The sequence below is a fragment of the Schistocerca nitens genome, chromosome 6, assembly GCF_023898315.1.
Source record: "Schistocerca nitens isolate TAMUIC-IGC-003100 chromosome 6, iqSchNite1.1, whole genome shotgun sequence".
Taxonomy (NCBI): Eukaryota; Metazoa; Arthropoda; class Insecta; order Orthoptera; family Acrididae; genus Schistocerca; species Schistocerca nitens.
Genome location: NC_064619.1, coordinates 88,026,722 through 88,047,705, shown reverse-complemented (window position 1 = coordinate 88,047,705; position 20,984 = coordinate 88,026,722). Strand labels below are relative to the sequence as shown.

General features: G+C 40.3%; 1 protein-coding gene across 4 annotated transcripts in view; it reads left to right on the top strand.

The window, feature by feature from the left end:
- The first annotated feature begins 218 nt into the window (after positions 1-218).
- The window catches only part of LOC126262557 (enhancer of mRNA-decapping protein 3), an 84,944-nt gene continuing 64,178 nt past the window's right edge, over positions 219-20,984 (top strand). Inside the window, exons 1-3 of one of the 4 annotated variants that reach the window (XM_049959254.1) lie at positions 530-841; positions 10,454-10,526; positions 10,760-10,942. In XM_049959254.1, coding sequence (XP_049815211.1) covers positions 10,779-10,942 — 164 coding nt within the window. In that variant the 5' untranslated portion in view covers positions 530-841; positions 10,454-10,526; positions 10,760-10,778. Of the gene's footprint in view, positions 355-529; positions 842-10,453; positions 10,527-10,759; positions 10,943-20,984 lie in introns of those variants that run through there. The other 3 variants (XM_049959255.1, XM_049959253.1, XM_049959252.1) reach the window with 3 other exon arrangements.

Genomic DNA, 20,984 nt, shown 5'->3' with positions numbered 1-20,984 from the left:
CCCACTCAAGTACTTTGTATAATTTGTGAAATTTCCTTTCTATACAAGGTAATGACATATTTTCGGTCCACGCAATTTCATTTTCGCACAAATGTGGATTCTAGAATACACGTATATAAGCTTCCGCATTGTGTACGTGCACTTCGCGCATAAAAACAGTTGAAAATCATCATACGAAGATCGCAATTCCCGCTAAAAGAATACTTGAGGACGGCATTGCCAGTTGAGATCAAATGACTTGAAGTGTCGTAACGTGACGGACACTCAGACAGTGTGAATACACCTTGACGTGATGGTAACATGATATGACGGTTTCTCGACGGACAGCGTGGATTGGCCTCTATACTCTCGGTGGTAAGTTAACATAGAGTCCATGGGCAAATAATTTCCATAGTTTAATAAATAAATAAAGATAACTGCAACTGCAGATGCCACTAGCTGTGGCGACACTATCGTTGCATGTGTGTCAATAGGTCGAACTATCGAAGGAGGTTACAACCAATAGGCAAAGTATCTTTACAAACAAGAATTAAATGCTTGTTGTTTGACAACTTCAGATACTGAAGGTGAAGAAGAAATAAATTGCGAACAGGCTCTATGCGAGTACTGTCATTTTGGTTGTAAATCATTTTCGCGTTTGAAAGCGTTCTATGCAATCCGTGTGGTTACGTATGATGTGGAAAGTATATCTAAACAATAAGCGAAGTGCCTGAAATCGTAACTTGAGTAAACGATTTGAGAATGTCGATCAAATTGTTATTTTGCATGCGTCGAAGCTCACCTTAAATTATTTGTAACTCGAGGAGAAAACGTTGAGCTCGTAACATCATTAAAAGTAAAGGTAATTCACCATTGAGTATGTTCATGTTAATGAAGTTTTGAATGATCATGTTTGAAAATCAAAACGGAGTGCAAATTCCTTGTTTAGAATTGTACACAGAAACTAATAGACATTTCAACAGCACAAGGCCCATTGAATTTATGTAAAATAATAGTAAAGATTAGTATAACTAGTTATCGTACAAAACAATAATAACGGTGCTTCCTATTACACATAAAGTTCCGTTAATCCTATAACCGAGCAGAGTCTTCTGTGTGGTACGAGTAAGGTCAATACAGTAACAGAAATTTCTTACTGTAATGTAGGCAAAACTGAGCCTTTTGTTTAATGTATCCATGAACTGGTACCACCTGAATTTATCCTTACTGATGCCTTGGGGCTTCACACATGAAGCTTTATCCAATGTGTGAACCATGATCTCTCCTTCAGTACCTGTGGTCATTTGTACTCCAGTTACCAGCTATCAACTCTGTTTTTTGATAAGTTCCTGGTGGATCATGAATGTCAATAATAAAAGTAGGCCAAGCTTAAATCCTACAGAGTACCAATATTTCCCCAATCTGAATTCAGATCAGTTCCCATGATACCATTCGTTAATGTAGTCGTTTGTTTTCTGTTAAGCAACGACTCTATCCAGGCAAGGAAAATACTATTAATAATACCATACAATTCTATTTTCCCCGTTAGAAATTTCTTTCCAACACAGTCGAAGACTTTGGCAGTCACAGAAAATACAATCTGAATATTTTTTCTTGCTTTGTTTTACCATGATGGAACAAGATTTTTTTACTTGAAAATATCGTACCTATTATTGTGATCGAACAGATGAGTTGTGAAAACTGATCTCTGCTGTTCGTGTATATGATGTCAAAGTGATCGATCTTTTCTGGACATGTCTCAATGCTGGATCATTTGCCTTGCAAAGCTTATTTGAATAACACATAATATTGTTCCAAATTGTCTTGGCATTGTCCTTGGAGTTTTGAAATGTTTGTGGGTAGTATATGTATGGGTTTTGCTTTGTTGATAGCCCAGTGACTTTTGCAATACTGCTTGAAGTGGCCCTTTATCTTTATTAGAGGTAATCCTTTATAGTAAAGGAAGTTCTCATCTTCCTGGTACTAGATAGCCTACTTCTAACTCAGAAGTCACCTCCTCTATCTCTTGGCTTCCACTGTAATTGTCACTAACTGTAAAGCAAAGCTGGATTTATGGTGTTGCAATACTGTTTTTAAAAAAGAGTTAAGATGTCCAGGGTAAACTACTACTCATTTTTCATCTAATAAATTTTCGCTGAGTGTGAGTGACAGTCAGCATTTCTGAAAACAATGAAAGTATTTTATGATGTTTCTCTGGTCTCTTGTCAGAAGACTGGTTCAATGCAGGTATCCATGTTAGTCATTCTTTTGAAAGTTCTTTTCATCTTGAAGTACAGATTTCAATGTACTTGATCTTGATTACTGCTGACAAGCCTTGGACACCTTTCATAACTTAACCCCCTTCTCCCGCACTTCCTTCCATTGCCAAACTAACTATTACATCTGCTTTAGTATGTGTCCTTTCAATTGAGCATATATTGTATTTTAAACAGGTTGTACATTAAATTCCTTTTTTTTTCCCTCAATCCGATTGAGTACTTCTTGATCAATTATCTGCACTAGCTGTCTAAGCCTAATTGTCTTTTCTTCTGTATTTCCTCATTCCAAAGTCTTCTGTTGTGATTGCCAATACTGTTTTATCATCCACATTTGACTTCGTAGAAGGCTACACTCCATATATCTTCAGCAAATACTTCCAAACATGTAAATTTATATTCAGTATTGAAAAATGTGTAAATTGATATTCAGTATTGAAAAATCTTTCAAGAAAGCTTCACTTGCTATTGAAAGTTGTCATATTATGTGCTACTGATAAGTTAATAGTATTGTCATTGCCCACTACAACCAGTAAAACTCTGTACTGTAATGCTGTGCTTGAATACTTGTAACATTTCTGACAATGAAAATGTATCTTTTGTGATTCCCTATTACTTTGCAGCCTAATACTTTGAGTGTTCATGCTTAATAGCTTTCTATTTAAGGCATTAATACTTGTACTGTGACACTGCTTATAGATGCATAATTAAGTATAACCAGCATTTATTGTGACAACTGTGTTGCAGCTTAACTTTTAAACTAACCAGATAACCCAGAATGAGATTCACTCTGCAGTAGAGCACGCTCTGGTATGAAACTTCCTGGCAGATTAAAACTGTGTGCTGGACCGAGACTCAAACTCAGGACCTTTGCCTTTTGCAGGAAAGTGCTCTACCATCTGAGCTACCCAACCATGACTCTCAACCTGTCCTCACAGGACTGGGTGAATTGAAGCTGTTAGGGTAGTTCGTGAGCCGTGCTTGGGTAGCTCAGGTGGTAGAGCACTTGTCCGCGAAAGGCAAAGGTCCCGAGTTCGAGTCGTGGTCCGGCACACAGTTCTAATCTGCCAGGAAGTTTCTAATCCGATGATGGTTAACTTTGTAGAATGCATAGAAAATGAGGGCAAACGGAAAAGTAATGCCTCTCAATTTTGTATGTAAAATTCTTAAAGCTTTTTAAATAAAATAAATGTTATTAACATTCTACGTATTTAGTTGTCATGTCTACATATTTGCAACCCTCTGTTGCTAGGGACTCCATATTGTAGCATGGAACATGGCAGTGTAATGTTACTATATTGATGCCTGAGAAACAATGTGCTGTTATTGAATTTCGAATTAGGAGAGTTCATCTATTCACAAAGCACCCTGTCCTTTATCATGACAATGTGATACCAACAAAGAGCACTGTGACATCTGCAACAATCAAAAGCCTTGGGTTCACTATCATTGATCATCCTCCATACAGTCCCGACTTGGCCCCATCCGATTTCCTCCTGTTTCCAAAACAAATTTCCTTCTGTTTCCAAAACTTCAAAAATCTTAGAGGACTTCACTTTGATAATAATGAAGTGGTGCAAGCAGAGGTGAGGTTGTGGTTCCAATCAAAGAACTCAAATATTCTACAGTGATTGTATCAACAAACTGGTATTTCGTTGGGAGAAATTTGTTTGGCATCAGGTTGACCATGTTGAGAAATAAATATGTAAACATGGAGAATAAAGATGTAATATGTTAATAAAATTTGTTTTATATAAAAAGCTTTAAGGGCTTTCACTGTAGGTATCACTTTTCAGCATGCTCTTGTAGTAAGCTCATAATTTTGTTATGCACATTAGGGGAAAATCATTTTCATATTACGATTAATACTTTGCTTTTATTATGGTTATTTACTGATTACACTAACAAATACTTGAATCAACACTTTAGAATGATTTGATATGCTTTGAGAGCTGTATTAAATTGGCTACAGATTGCCATTCTTTAGCACGGAGATGGGTTGGAAGCGATAAGGCACAAATCCATAAGGAATTAGGTTGAAACACCTCTGGCCATTCAGGTTGTTTTGGGCTATGTAAATTCTTAAGGTCAGTGCAAGGAAACTCACTACCAGATGTCCCTTCGCCCTTTCGATTCCCTCTCCCAAGCTTGTTTATTCAGAACTTGTGCTTAGTCTCTTGTGATCTATTTTGTATTGGAACATTAAATCCTGCCTATCTTCCTCCCTTCCTCTTCTGAAGTTTCTTGTTCTGGCATTAATTGTTCTACAAATGTGTGTGGAAAGAAAAACATAATTGGTAATTCTGCTACTTGAAAGTAGATTGATGAACAGAAAAAAATGTTTCACTCTAATCCTCTAAGAACTGGGGTGCTTTTGCACAGCATTCTGTGTGCTTGGTCTGTTTTGGTATCAGTGGCATTTGCAGCAAGTTGGCTGTCATGATGGGTCTGGTCCATAAAGGGAGCCATCCTCTCACTCCCAAATGTTGACAACATATAATTTGTACAAAGTATTCTGTATTGCAAAGATCTGAATAATCTGTCTGTAATGTCCATTCACCTTTCTGTATGGATTTCCCAATGATGACAAGGAAGGTTGTGGATTGATCCTACCAGAGTATTGAGTCAGGCAGTGCTTGTCTTGGTGGCAGTTGTGGGGTCACTTTCTTCCCACAGGACTGATAATGACAGCTCTTCATACTTCCACATTACTATCAGACTTCAGTACAGTGTTTGATATAGTTCTGCACTAAGGTACCAGCTGTGTGACTAAATTGAACACAACACGTCATCCTCTATGGAAAGAAATCTTCAGGTGTAAAAGTAACATGGGTGTGTGTCAAAGGAGAGTTATTGAACTGTTTAATTTCACAATATGGGTAAATAACACAGTGGATTGTATTGGGAATTCAATGAGGCTTTTTGCAGATGATGTATGCAGAGAAGTCACAGCATACAAAATTGTAGCAAAATCCAGGAAGGCTTACAGTGGATCATTGCATAGTGCAGGGATTGGCAACTGACCCTCAACATTGACAGTGTAACATATTTTGCATAAATAGGCAGAAAGAAGTATTACTGTGTGATTAAACAATTACAGAACAATCACTGGAAGCAGCCATGCCCAGAAAATATCTAGGAGTATTTATACAGTGCAGTTTAAAGTGAAAATAAAATCATGAAACGTAGTCCATCAACAAAGGGGGTAGCTTACGAAACACTTGTTCGAACAATACTCGAATATTGCTCGTTAGTGTGGGATGTGTACCAGACAGCATTGAGAAGAAATAGAGAAGAGGAATGTGTTTCATTACAGGTTCATTTAGTGAGCAGGAAATCATCAGAGATGCTCAGTCAACTCCAGTGGCATGCACTACAAGAGAGGTGTTGTGCATCATGGTATGGTCTACTGTTAAAATTCTTAGTGTGTTCATTCCTAGAAGAGTCAACTAATATAGTGCTTCCTGCTGTGTATATCTGCCAAAAAAGACCATGAAGGTAAAGTTAGAGAGATTCCAGTTCACACTGAAGCTCGCCAGTAATTGCTTTCCTGCGAATCATTCACGACTAGAACAGTAAAAGCAGAATTGACAGTGACACAAAGTCCCTTCACCACACATAATAAGGTAGCTTGCAAAGTATCATGTAGATGTATATCTAAATGTTCTCAAGGAAGCTACTAATACATTACTATTAACACTGTTTGAGCAGAAAGTCTTGTTATCACTGTTCATAAAAGGAATGTAATATGTTGATGTTCAGCATTGCCACTGTTAATCATGCCATTGAGTGCCATAGGATAACCCCCACCACATTGTCACCGCAACCATCAGTACTCCCTTTCATTATACTTACAAGCAGAAACAATGTAATAAATTACTTGTGCTTTTAATAAGGAAAATTTGATGATAATACTGTAATGATATTTGATATAAGCTGAACATAAAGATTTTCAGGATTTAGTGTTTACCTTAAGGTTATTTGAGTAAACATAATTAGCTCTACAGCTAGTACTATAACCACTAAATCATGGTATAGCGGTTAAGTATGCAATTGCTTCATTCATGCACACTGAGGTGACAAAAGTTATGGGATACCAATATGCATAGATGCAGATGACGGGGGTATCAGCTACACAAAATATAAAAGGGCAGTGCAGTTTTGGAGTTCTCGTTCATACTCAGGAGATTCACGTGAAAAGGTTTTCAACTTGATTATAGCTGCATGACAGGAGTTAATGGACTTTCATGCAGAATGGTGGTTGGGGATAGGGGCAAGGTAAATTCCATTCAGAAATCATTAGAGAATTCAATATTATGATATGCACAGCATCAAGAGTGTGCCGAGAACACCAAACTCTTACCACGGCCAATGCATTGGCCTTTTGCTTTACGATCTAGAGCAGCGGCGTTTGTGTGAAGTTGTGAGTGTTAACAGACAATCAACATTGTGTGAAATAACTGCCAAAATTAACGTGGAATGTATGACAGAACGTATCTGTTAAGATATGCAGCAAAATTTGGTGTTAATGGGCTATGGCAGCAGATGACGATGACTGATGCAGTGCCTGTCTTGGGCTCATGATAATTGTGTTATGTTCCTTGACGACTGGAAAATTGTGGCATAGTCAGATGAGTCCAGATTTCAGCTAGTAAGAGTTGATGGTAGGGTTCGAGTGTGGTGCAGACACCACAGTGCCATGAACTCAAGTTGACAACAAAGCACTGTGCAAGCTGATGGTGTGGGCTGTGTTCACACGGAGCACCAACTTTGAAATGCCTATGTGTGGCTACTTGGAGACCATCTGCTGCCATTCAATGATGGAATTTTCATGGATGATAATGCACCATGTCACTGGGCCACTATTGTTCGTGACTGGTTTGAAGAACATTCTAGACAGTTCGAGCGAATGATTTGGGCAACCAGATCACCTGATATGAATCCCATCTAACATTTATGGAACACAGTCGAGAGGTCAGTTCATGCACAAAGTCTTGCACTGGCCATATTTTCTAATTATGGACAGCTAAGGAGGCAGTGTAGCTCAGTATTTCTGTAGGGATCTTCCAATGGCCTGTTGAGTCCATGCCATATCGAGCTGCTGCACTGCTCTGGGAAAAAGGAGGTCCAGCGTGATACTAGTAGGTATCCCATGACTTTTACAGAACTTGGCAGTGTTGTGTAGCGGGGAAATACAGAAGCGTCAGATTCCACTCGTCTGCTTTGACCCTTGATGTCACAGACATGGCGGAAACGACCAAACACCATGACTCCAATATAGCGCCTATGACGTCATTACTTAAACATGACAACAAACACGAAAATACACCGAAAAACCAACACACACACACGTTCCACAAAAAACCTAATGACACTAATGGGACAAGCATGGGAAATGGGGGGGATTTTTGGGTGGGCACAAAGTAAATATAAACAAATTTAAACACACACCACCATACCAAACCACACAAAACGACGAAAAAACCCGACAACACAAAACTCCCCAAATTCCACTAAACTCAATATCATCTGGAATCAGACACTTCCCTTGACCTATATAACTCAACAGCGGCTCCCGATCCCACAAATTGGAATCGAACACTTCCCTTGACCTATATAGCTCAACAGCAAGTCCCGATACCAGAACACCTACAGCTGCAACCACACATTGTAATGGAACGCTTCCTTTGACACCAACACACAACGAATACACTTAAAACAAGAAAAATAAAAATTTACCACAGCAAATTTCCAGCACTGCAACCTAGGTCGGCCACACACACACACACACACACACACACACACACACACACACACACACACCCTCACCCCAAAATAAAATACCCATAACAAAAACCAAACGCAAAATAAAAAATCTCAATCACACACTACAACTCTGCAAAAACTGCAACAAAATAGATCCTCCGCAACTAAATCACAAACCAACACACACTCCCCCCCCCCCCCCTCACAAACATTACCAACAACTAACTTCCCCCCCTCCCTCCCTCCTGAGCTGTACCGCAGCCACCCACCCACCCAAACCACCCTAACTAACCACCTTTGGCCTGTACATCTTACTAATAGCCCTTAAAAAAAAACCGGAGGAAAAAAAAAACACACAATTGCCCTCAGGGACGCTCTTCTGCCAACAGTACTCATCTAAATGAGACTGAAGCTTAGAAGAGCGCCTCATCTCCATGACTTAAGGGCCCCCCACATCCCCCCTATAGTATTTGTACAAGCCCCTGTCTCATAATTTTTAAACTCTAAACTATGATTAACAACTACATGATTGTACCCCCTCTCACCCAACCACCTGTAAGAAGAAAAAGCATCGGAAACTACAGTGGAACACGGTTCTATAAACTCCTCCATTAACCCCACTAATTCCGCCTTAAACCGCCCCTACACAACCCTAAAAACACATTCCGAACACCAATCCCCTGGCACAACAGCTCCCCACACCCAGGGACCAACCACAGACTTACCCCTCCCATACTTCCTTTTCCCAAACTGTGATTTGTCCACCTTCAACACAACCCCAGGCCCACCCATCTTATCCCTGTCCTTAGTAAACTCAGAACATACTTAACAGAAAAACAGAAACCAGTCAAGCACACTCATCTCATTCACGCCAGTCTCATGTGCGCAAAAACTTTGAGAGGATCTATAACAAAGGTAATACGTCAACAACACAATCTCGAGCATGTCCAACCTAGTACTTTTCGAACCAAGAACCGCAGCATATGGAGTGCCATAGGTTATCCTTATGGCACCGCCACATATGACTGTCCCTGGTCCGAGATGCCAGAACTTTAGCCAATGTCATTTCATTCTGACAGACAGCGCACTTAACCACCTCCGCAGTCAACCCAAAAAGCTGTAGAAATTTGATCAGTTCCAACTGAGTCGTGCCCATCATAGTATGGAGTTGCACACTATTTATTTCATCGGTCATATCCATACCTAACAAGAGCAACAACAAATTAATTTATTCAAATTAACACACAATCTACAGTGAACAGCACTACAATAACTTTCACGCAAAAACACTAAATCGTTAACTCACTGAAACCAATTCCACTCCAAAAACACAGCAAAAACGAGAACCAGCCCCTGAACCCAATACCCCACACAACACGAAACCCTTAAACATACCACCAGAGGCCACCACGAACCGCAACACGAAGACACCTACAAACACGCCACCCTCACAAACGAAACTCTGTGCCGTCACACACCACAACAGCCTTATGTCACGGGTGGGATCGGACACTTCGGTCGACCTTGTAGTGGTGGAGAGGATTGTACTTTATTGAGAGTGGGTGTTTCTTCTGTGGTGTTCTGGTAGTAGAGTAAAAGTTGAAGATAAATGAGAGGGAGTGCAATGATTGAGAAGACGATAGAGGAGAAAAGGTTATGCTAGTCTTTACACTTATGGGCACGTACCCGTGATAATTGTTCATAGGTAGGAGTGATATCGGAAAAGTGTACATCACATATGTATAACACCCAACCATTTGTTGCCAGTCCAGCCAGTGTGAGCTCTCATAGAATAGTCTTTGTAAAATAGGATCACGGTGATAGAGTATGGACAGTATTAGCGACTAAAAGTTTATTTTTAAGTTCAAAGGATACACATTTTTATATTTCTGTAGGAATTAAGTGACACTGACAGCTTCTTACAGTTAGAATTTGTGTGTTCACTGGAGTCCAGCCGAGTCCAGTCCAAGTTATGGTCCTCCTTTTCTTTGCAGACGAAGTAGTTATTTCTGTGTTGTTCAGTACCAAGGATTCATGAGATTCTTTGAACTGAACTATCTTAACTCCATTATACCGGCCGGATTATACTGTCGCAGTGAGTCAGTCCATGACAGACATATGCTGCCACCTTGCAGCAATTTCGGATGTTGGTGTCAGTGGTGGTTGTGTGTTGTTGACAGTGCAAAGGATGGAGGTACTGTGACAAACACAAACAGTTTGCAATGAATGGGTCTTTTGTTAAATTCCTTGTCGGCTCTGCATTCAGATTTGATGGTGTGAGAACTAACTGGTTCATAAAGTTGCAGTGATTCAAGCCAGAATAACGCCATGTGGAACATTCTGTTTTGTGTTTCAGTAAATTTGAAATTAGAGCTAAACAATGATCATAAATGTACTCCAAATTTTGATAGTGGTTGTACTGTCTTACACAGGACGACAGCTTGCTACTAACCTGGAATAATAGGTGTGGAAATGCAGAAGAGCCTAGTTTAAGAACTCATGAAGGTAATGAATTTCCTGATCCTTAAAGTCTATCATTCAGTTGCCTGTGAGTGAGTGGTTGCTGGTTTTTTGTTTTTCGCTTTATTCCATCAAACTTTTGGTTTGGGACTCTTTGCAGATTCTCCCTTAAGTTTATTTTTTCAGAGGAGAAATTTTCCTATTTAAGTTTGTTATTAGTCATTACTGTATAGGAACAAGCACATTGTCCTGTCATTTTTAATTTATGTATTTTGTAGAAACAAATAAGACATAAACATGGCAGAGAAGTGGATTGGTTATACTGTATCTATCGACTGTGGTGACACTCTGGGAAAATACCAGGGGCAAATATGTCATGTAGACGGGAAGGACCAAACTTTAACACTGAGGAAAGCATTTCGCAACGGTGTTCCGGATCCTTCCACAGAAGTGACATTGAGGTAAGCAGCTACACAATTAATTAGTATCACAGTAGCAATTAAATTATCACCAGTGAATATTCACTGTGTGATTTTGTATAAATATTCCATCGGTAGACTAGTTTGTTATTGCTTTACTTTTGTAGTTGCAGTAGCAAATTTGACTGACATATTTTAGTTGTGTATTTATTGTCATTTTGACTTTATGCTTTTGAAATGGAAAAGATGTATTCCAGGATAATTCATTGTAAAATGCCAATAGTGCAGCCACAGAATAGTTACCAAATACACTTCGCAACCAAAACGCACTATCTGCCAATGCTGGATATGTTCAGTGTGACATCAGTAAAATAATGTAAAGGTGCAGCTGACATGTATCAGTGTTTTCTGTTGGAATGAGGCGACAGGGAATATCGAGTTTGAATATAGGATGATTGTAGGGGTCCCATGCACGTGCACACGACATCCTTGGCAGTCTACTGTCGATTGTAACTGCCCTATGTTTGTGGTCCATTGCTGGGAGATGAGAGAAAACACTGGGCCACAAGGGGTCATGCAAGCTGCTTGGGGGAGGGGCGGGTGGGGGGGGGGGAGACAGGACAGGACAGGACAGGACAGGACAGGGATATGCCCGGCTAGTGATGGCAAGTGACTTGCTGGCAGCAATGGGCAGTTGGAGGTCTGGGTTTATTGAGGAAGTGTCAGCAGTCTGATGGGCCAAACATAGTTGATAGGTGGTGGCCTGGTCTGTGCAGTGTTATTGGCACTATGACGGTTGGTATTTAACTCAGTTAGCTGCGCAGTTTGAGGCACCATGGCACAGGTTGCATGACCCTTCCTGCCGGAGGTTTGAGTCCTCCCACAGGCATGGTTGTGTGTGTTGTTCTTAGCATAAGTTACTTTAAGTTAGTTTAAGTAGCATGTAGGCCTAGGGACCGATGACCTCAGCGGTTTGGTCCCTTAGGAATTCACAAACATTTGAACATTCAAGGAAGTGAGCCTGCTCGGGGAGCTGTTTAGTGCCATATTGTGGATCATATGGTGAAGCAGTAATTTTGTTTTCAACCTATGTGTGAGCCTTTGCATACTGGTTCCTTTTGGGCCTACTTGATGTTTGTCACTCCTCTGGTCCACTATTGTGAGCCGAAGGCACATGTTTGTGTTGTGCTTCTAGGATGTATCTGGCCAACTTTCTGAACACATTTTCTCAGTTTGTGATAAATAAGTATTAGATTTTGGTTTGTTGTCTATTCGTTATGTTACTGAGCAATATGGCTGTCTTGTTTGTGTGTGCAAGACATGCTTTATGCGCTTTCTGTGACATCATTCTGTAGTTACCTGCCTGGCTTATTGCTTATGCAGTGCTTGCCTGCTTTCTTTGATGTGTCGTGCATGTTACTAAAATAGTGTTTAACATTCTTCGTGCTGAGATTAACTGTTAAGTACCTGCCTGGCGTATTATCTAGTGTAGTGTAGTGTAGTGTAGTGTTTACTCAACACTCGCCAGACTTTTAATTTATTGATGGTTTTGGCATTTCACTAGAATTGTGTTAAGGGCATGGTGCTTGTCAAACTTGTCTTATGCAGTGGTGTTTATATTTAGTAAAGACAGTGTTCAATTATACATACATGTGCGTCAAAGGACAGATTAGCCGTTATTTAGTGCCTTGTTTATCAGAGGCCTCATTGTATGCTTTGATTGGTATGGTGGCATTTACCAAATGATCTTTTAAAATCCTCAAATGTCTGTGGAAAAGATATCTAGCTTATAAGACAGCTGGCAAACTGATTATAGCAAGTCTGCATTAGTTGTCATTTGCTGTTTTCTGAACTAGCTGCCTGTGTAAAAATTGTCTTGTCATTTGTTTATTAACAGTTTCTGTCCACCAGATTTGACCAGCTACTGCCTCTGTTTGCTTTCTTGTAATCTCTAAAATCAAGCATTTGTCTTGCTTTGGTGTTTCAATGCCACTGATTTCTTCTAAATCCTGTTTAAGTCAATCTAAGCGACACCTGATGTTTTGGTTGGCCATTGTGCTATAAAGTTCTCTGTGTGTGCTACTAATTTCCATAAACCCTGAAGCACCTCCACCAGTTGTAAAGTTGTTGCATGGCCACTGGCCATTAATTCTGTTACCCTGTATTTGTTGGAAATGCTATAAAGGTTCCTTGTAGAGTAATTCAGCCCCCTTAAGTTTGGCCAATGTTACTGGTAAACTGGTCTTCGTGGTTGAGGAACCATATTCCTTAATGAAAATTGCTGGTAAAATTCTGTGGCCTGGTGCATGAACCTGATAACCCACACAATGTTACTTTTGAGATTTGTAATAAAATGCAAACTGGTGATATTTTACAGGTTGTGATTAATTATATTTTATTTATGTTTGCCTTTGCAAAGCTAACAATATAAACTAATTATCCACAAATTTTTGGCAATATAACATAATGTTTTCTCTATGAAAAAAATGAAAATGAAAATATGCACCAAACACAATTTAAGCCTTTCACTGCATGGACCTGATAAACCACAATAATTTTTTTTCTTACTCATCATCATCCCATGAATTTTCCGACACATTCAGTGTGAGTGTGTTGCTGTTCCTCATCTTCTGTTTGTAGATCTGTCACCTCCTACCCCGTGGTTTGCATGATGTAGGCACTTTCCTCCTCAGTCCAGCATAAAATTCTCAATGTTCTTCATGCATAAACTGGCACAGTTTCCTCAGGTCCTTCAGTTTATCTTCATTGATTGGAAGACAGTATTGGTGGACAGGTGTTAGGCATGTTGTGGGTATCTTGCCTGTCCTTGCAATGTTTACTGCTTTGTATTTTTCCATTTCTGGCTGTGTGAATATACAATGCAGTATTTTCCTGGTAAGCATTGGTTAATCATGTGTGTGCAGCCTTTTGTATTCTCACAATGTTATCAGTGTCTTTCTTCCTAAAAATCAGATAGTTCTTCAAATTTTCAACTGACTGTCTTCCTGGACCATCTGTTTCACATGAAAAGCTGATAATAGTTTACACACACCGTTTTGTTTTGGCCTCCACATGAGTATGACCAAGCAATCAAGTGTTTGGCTACTGCGAGCCTTCTAATCATTTCAGGTATGCGTACAAACATGATAGTACTTCTTGTAATACCCGACTAGCAGTAACCTCTTATCACATATGCATGTGAGATTCTCCTTTAGAGTTATGGACTCCAAGGTTTTGTGACCACAGTTGCCTGGAATAAAATGTAATACTGATAGATATGTATGGAGTTGGTAGACATTTGCTGCATATCAAATGCTGTTGTGAAAAGTGTTTCACTTCCAGCAGCATTTGTGTTTGGGCTTTTACAGCTTTCTGAAGGTGCAGCTCTTTGTCTCTTGGTATGCTCCTTTTTCTCTGTTTCTGATTTAGTGCTTCTTATAGTCATTTCTCTAACATATCCAAACTGGGCTTGCCAAAATGTAAATTAAATTACGTTCTGAAAATGTGTGTGAACAAGGTGAACATTGTTGGTTCTCATGCATTGCCAGCACAACTCTCCATATATGTCTTACAGATTTCTTTCAGAGAGTTCTGGAGACAGTTACTTTCTAGTAAGATTATGTCTTCTTGTGCAATGACTCTTGTATTTAATATTCTTTTGATGAAATCTCGAGTAATATTCCCCCGTTCTTCAGCTGTCTTGTTTGGTATTGATTGGCATTCTTTCATTTTTGTCTTCTGTCAATGTTCCATTCACTTTCATCATGTCAGTTATATAATTAATTTTTGCAATTATAATTCCAAGAACACTGGCTAGTCCTTGTTAACAGATTACAATGTTTTCTGTACTTACAAATAGATGGTGGTGTACACTGATAGTTCTCTCTCTCTTTTCTTCGGAGCTAGCTACATAACACCTCTTTGGTGACAAAAGTGTAATGCATTCACAGAGAAATATAATGTCTGAGCAGTGGCATCGGTAAGGCTGTACTATTGAGATCGGATATTGGACCTCATGTTCTTGAATGTTCTGGAAGCATTTCTTCGAGCAGTTACATGGTTTACCTTCTTTAATTTTAGCATCATGTCTTCCTTAGTAGCCAATGTACTTCTTTCCTTCTCTACATTTCATTACCTGTTTTTTCCTGTGCCACAGTGATTCACCATGCTTATGCTTTCTTCCTCTTTCCTTAGATGTTGTCTAACTTGAAATTAATGTGGAAAATAGAATATTAGCAACATTAATATTCAGATTTCACTAATTTATTCTCTTTGGCCACTAGTGATGATACGGTACACTTCTTCAGTTACATTAATTGAATCAGTGATTCTCACAATAAGCAAATTCATATGTTTATCCAATTAATAGTATGTTTCAATATTTTAAATTCAAAGTGCTGCACAAGAGAATGCTTAGTTACTACTACACAGAACCACTAATGGCCTCTGTGGAGTGAAAATGGAAACAGATATAAACTCCATTATTTAGCAAATAACAGATGGCATTAACTGTCACTCAGTTGTATTAACTTTTTTTTTCTTAAATGTAGGTTATCAGATTCATGCACCAGGCAACATCATTGTATTATTGGAAATGATTTCACCATGGTGGATGTTTGTCATTGGGCCTTAAGCCATTTCTCTCTTGTGAAGAATAATTATTTGGTTGGTCTTAACCTGTAACTCTGTTAACCACTTGTACTGTAGCTACTTAAAACATTAAATTATTGTGGCATAACTGTTAAAGATACATATCACTGGGCCTCAATCCATTTGCGCAGTTGCTGAGTAGAGTCAATTGATGTTCTTGAGCTACTTGATAATTTCATTTTGGCCCTTCAGTATGGGTCAACCTATGTTGTTGTTTTTTTAATTGTCATCTTACTCTCCTACATATCATGGAATGTGTTTAACTGTGTATTTTCTCATGGTAAGAGGTTAATTTTTGTGTTAATAAATTCCTTGTAGTAAACTTTATTTTTATTCCACGCTCTTTTCCACTCCCCAGCCAGCTCCCTACCACTTCAGGTCTAAAAGTATTTATTTCATCAGATGTGCTTCACAAGGATCAACATACACCCAAGTCCACTGTTAGGTATATTGTCAAATAACAAACATGGATCATGTGATAAAATATTCTGTTGTAGGTTGTTGTTGTTGTTGTGGTCTTCAGTCCTGAGACTGGTTTGATGCAGCTCTCCATGCTACTCTATCCTGTGCAAGCTTCTTCATCTCCCAGTACCTATTGCAACCTACATCCTTCTGAATCTGTTTAGTGTATTCATCTCTTGGTCTCCCTCTACGATTTTTATCATCCACACTGCCCTCCAATACTAAATTGGTGATCCCTTGATGCCTCAGAACATGTCCTACCAACCGATCGCTTCTTCTAGTCCAGTTGTGCCACAAACTTCTCTTCTCCCCAATCCTATTCAATACCTCCTCATTAGTTATATGCACTACCCATCTAATCTTCAGCATTCTTCTGTAGCACCACATTTCAAAAGCTTCTAGTCTCTTCTTGTTCAAACCTGTTATCATCCATGTTTCACTTTCATACATGGCTACGCTCCATACAAATACTTTCAGAAACGACTTCCTGACACTTAAATCTATACTCGATGTTAACAAATTTCTCTTCTTCAGAAACGCTTTCCTTGCCATTGCCACTCTACATTTGATATCCTCTCTACTTCGACCATCATCAGTTATTTAGCTCCTCAAATAGCAAAACTCCTTTACTACTTTAAGTGTCTCATTTTCTAATCTAATACCCTCAGCATCACCTGACTTAATTCGACTACGTTCCTTTATCCTTGTTTTGCTTTTGTTGATGTTCGTCTTATACCCTCCTTTCAAGACACTGTCCATTCCGTTCAATCTGTGTTTACAATAATGACATTCAATATATACATTTCTGGACACATCATGATGTTATGCTTCTATGAAGAAGATGTTAATAGCTGCTAAACTAAAACTAAATAAGTTTAGTCATTTATTTCTTATGCTTAACATAAATGTATAGCTGAATACTAAAGATATATAATAGTTCTAATTCTTAGGCACCTGAAGACTAAAAGATTGATTTATTGAAACCAGTAAGGTGTAATAAAAAGTATTTGCCACTGAAGACTGAATTTTATTCTGGAAAACAACTAGAATGTACTAGAATTGAATATTCAAATTAAAGTTTCCAAAGAGGGTGGATCAAAACTCATGACCCTTTATGTGATAGTCCAACTATTTATTCACTACACGATACTGACACTAGGTTTTTTTATCTTCATCTGTGGCAATATTAATGTGAACGGAAAGGATTATGAAATCCCTAACCCAGTCTGCTGGTTTTAAGAAATTTACTATGAGAACTGCCAATCATGAAAGTGTATAGTCAGTCAGTCATTACAGAGGACTTCCATAGCAACTTTTCCCCAGGGGGGCTCACAGTTCTTTTGTGAGTTCATGCATGGGGTCCTGAGCTATTGCAGCCTATACTTCCTTCCATGGCTGCATTTCCTTCACCATGCCCCTCCTTCCCTGTCCTCGCTCCTTCTCCACCGTCCCCTTCTTCCCCTCTCTGTGTTCAGAGTTGTGTTGACCTAGCTATACACCTGGTTCCCTGTGTTCTTTGCAATTTTCTTCCTCTTGCTTGTTCTTTCATTCCTTTTGGCATTTTAGGCTTCCCTTGGGGTTCAACTTCCACTTCTAAATTTTGTGTCTTTTGTGTGTGTCATTTGGAGAACAACTCCCTCCCCAGTATCTACGGCATGGATTCCTCTCTCCCACCTGTCCTTCCCCTCTTCCTTCCTTCTCTGCCATAGTCCCCTTGAAGCCTACTAGCTCACCAGCACATGTAGCCAGTCTATGTTGTGGGGTGTTATGTACCAATCTAGCTGAGCCCCCTGACAACTCAGAGATAACACTACTGATAGCCGAGTTGTTGCCTCTCCCTGTGTGCCAAGAAGTGGTTGCTTGTCACCCTGGAGCATTGGAACTCCTAGGAATGACCACCATGCCAGGCAGCCCTTTCTGTGGCTGGCTGGCACCCATGGGGAGAGCCCCTGATTGGAGTGGGTAGTATCAGGGTGGATGCTTGGTGCATGAAGCGTATCAAGGTTCAAAAATCTGGCCATTCTTGCAGTAAGGTGCGGTCAGGCTCCCTGCTGATCGAAGCTTCTTCTGCCATCCAATCTGCAGCTCTTTGTGCATGTGATCATCTTGGCAATATCCTGGTGTCTATAACCCTCACTAGTCACTGAATATGGTGCAGGGAGTGATTTTTCATTGGGACCTCATCCTGCAAACTGATAAGGAACTCGGGGCTAATCAGGACCGATGCGACGTTCACTTTGTTCCTTGTGTGTAGAAGGTCATAAAGTCAACCACACTGATACAGCATCTTTATTCTGGCTGTTGAGGGAAATACCCTCCCTGAGAAGGTGAAGGTCATATGTTACCAATTTGACATGAACCGTATGTCCCACAACCCATGAAATGCTTCTGCTGCTTCCGTTTTGGGCATATGTCTTCCTGCCGTATTCGGGCCCTCCGTGTGATGACTGTGGACACCCAGTCCATGGAGCAAGCCCCTGTGTTCTGCCACCTGTATGTGTAAATTGTTGTGACTGCCACTCTCCACGCTTGCCAGACTGCCCAGCTTAAAAGAGAGAAAAGAAGATCCGAGAGTACAAGTCCCTGGATCGCATATCTTATGCTGAGGCTCACCAAAAATAAGACCGACTCTAGGAATTGTAGATTTCTTCAGCTTTTGCTCTGTTACATCCTTTCCCCCTCGTCCCTCTTCCTTATCCCAGCCCTGACCCCCTCCCGCCTCCCTACCCCCTACAGTTCCCACAACCTCCCCTCTGGGTGCCGCTTCCTCTCCCTGGCTATCCAGGACCACAGACGGATGTTGCGATGATTTAAACAAAATCCTTCACAGATGAACCTTCTTGCTTGTAAGTGTCTGCATGCTAAGGCTTGCTACCTTCTTAAGCAGAGTAAAAAGGAATGCTGAGATGCTAGTTTCCTCCTTGTGGATGTATGCCTCATTGCAGGTTTGTTCCAAGCTCCATAGCCTTCTGGGTCACCAGTGACAATCAACCGTTCAGGGTCTTATCCTACAGGGCGCTCTATGTACTGATCCATCAGTCCTTGTGGAACACCTCACGACACTCCTCGCACACACTTCGTGACATCAACCGTGTCTTCTTCCTATATTGCTACCTTTCTCTGGCAGAAAAAAGTTGAAGAAACACCCTTCTGTTTCAAGCCTCGCCAAGCTGAAGCCTATAATGAACCCTACACTGAATGTGTAAGTAAGAAAAGTTTGGAGTAGGTATTAAAATCCATGGGGAATAAATAAAAAGTTTGAGGTTCGCCGATGACATTGTAATTCTGTCAGAGACAGCAAAGGACTTGGAAGAGCAGTTGAACAGAATGAACAGTGTCTTGAAAGGAGGATATAAGATGAACATCAACAAAAGCAAAACAAGGATAATGGAATGTAGTCGATTTAAGTCAGGTGATGCTGAGGGAATTAGATTAGGAAATGAGACAAAGTAGTAAAGGAGTTTTGCTATTTGGGGAGCAAAAGAACTGATGATGGTCGAAGTAGAAAGGATATCAAATGTAGAGTGGCAATGGCAAGGAAAGTGTTTCTGAAGAAGAGAAATTTGTTAACATCGAGTATAGATTTAAGTGTCAGGAAGTCATTTCTGAAAGTATTTGTATGGAGTGTAGCCATGTATGGAAGTGAAACATGGATGATAAATAGTTTGGACAAGAAGAGAATAGAAGCTTTTGAAATGTGGTGCTACAGAAGAATGCTGAAGATTAGATGGGTAGATCACATAACTAATGATGAGGTATTGAATAGAATTGGGGAGAAGAGGAGTTTGTGGCACAACTTGACTAGAAGAAGGGATCGGTTGGTAGGACATGTTCTGAGGCATCTAGGGATCACCAATTTAGTACTGGAGGGCAGCGTGGAGGGTAAAAATCGTAGAGTGAGACCAAGAGGTGAATACAGGAAGCAGATTCAGAAGGATGTAGGCTGCAGTAGGTACTGGGAGATGAAGCAGCTTGCACAGGATAGAGTAGCATGGAGAGCTGCATCAAACCAGTCTGAGGACTGAAGACCACAACAACAACACTGAATGGGAATTTGTGCAGGCTCTAACCTCTTCAAGTGACACGACCCCAGGCCCGGATTCCATCCACAAACAGATGATCCAACATGTGGACATTACCCAGAGGCAATATGTACTCGCATTTGGCCCACAAGTGCCCTCCCCTTGCTATGGCAAGGCAGCATAGTTATCCCTGTCTTAAGCCCGGGAAGAACCCAACGTCTGTCAACAACTATCTACCAATGTACTTTGTAAACTGCACGGGAGGATGGTTAGCTTCAGGTTACTTTGGGTACTTGATCTTGGGGCCTTCTGTCTCTGTATCAGTGTGGCTTCCATGAAGGATGATTTACAACTGACCATTTACTCAGATTGGAAACAGTTATCGAACAGACATTTACTAACCGCCGATGCTTTGTCGCAGTCTTCTTTGGCCTATGTAAGGCATACGACACAGCTTGGCACCATCACATTTTAGTTACCCTCTATGACTGGGGCTTTTGCAAACACTTTATTTCTTATCTAAGAGTTTTTATCCCACCGGCTCTTCCAGGTTCGAATTGGCACCTCACTCCACACCCGTCAGACCCAAGAGAACGATATCCCACAGGGTTCTGTGTTATGTGTCACACTCTTTCCCATTGCCATCAATGGGCTTGAACCTTTTCTTGGGCCTCTGGTTACCAATCTGGCGCAGCTCCCACATGGTAACATCTGCTGAGCACCAGCTCCAAGGTGCCATCTGATGGGCCTCTGACTTCGTTTTCTCCATCCAAAGTGTGGGTTATACATTTTTGCTGTTGACCTATAGTACTCCCCAATCCAGAACTTTTTTTAGCTGACCAGCACCTAGATTTTGTAGCACAGTTCCATTTCTTGGGCCTTCTTTTTGATAAAAAGCTGACTTGGCTGCCTCATATTCGCCACCTGAAGACTACATGCAGGCAGAAGCT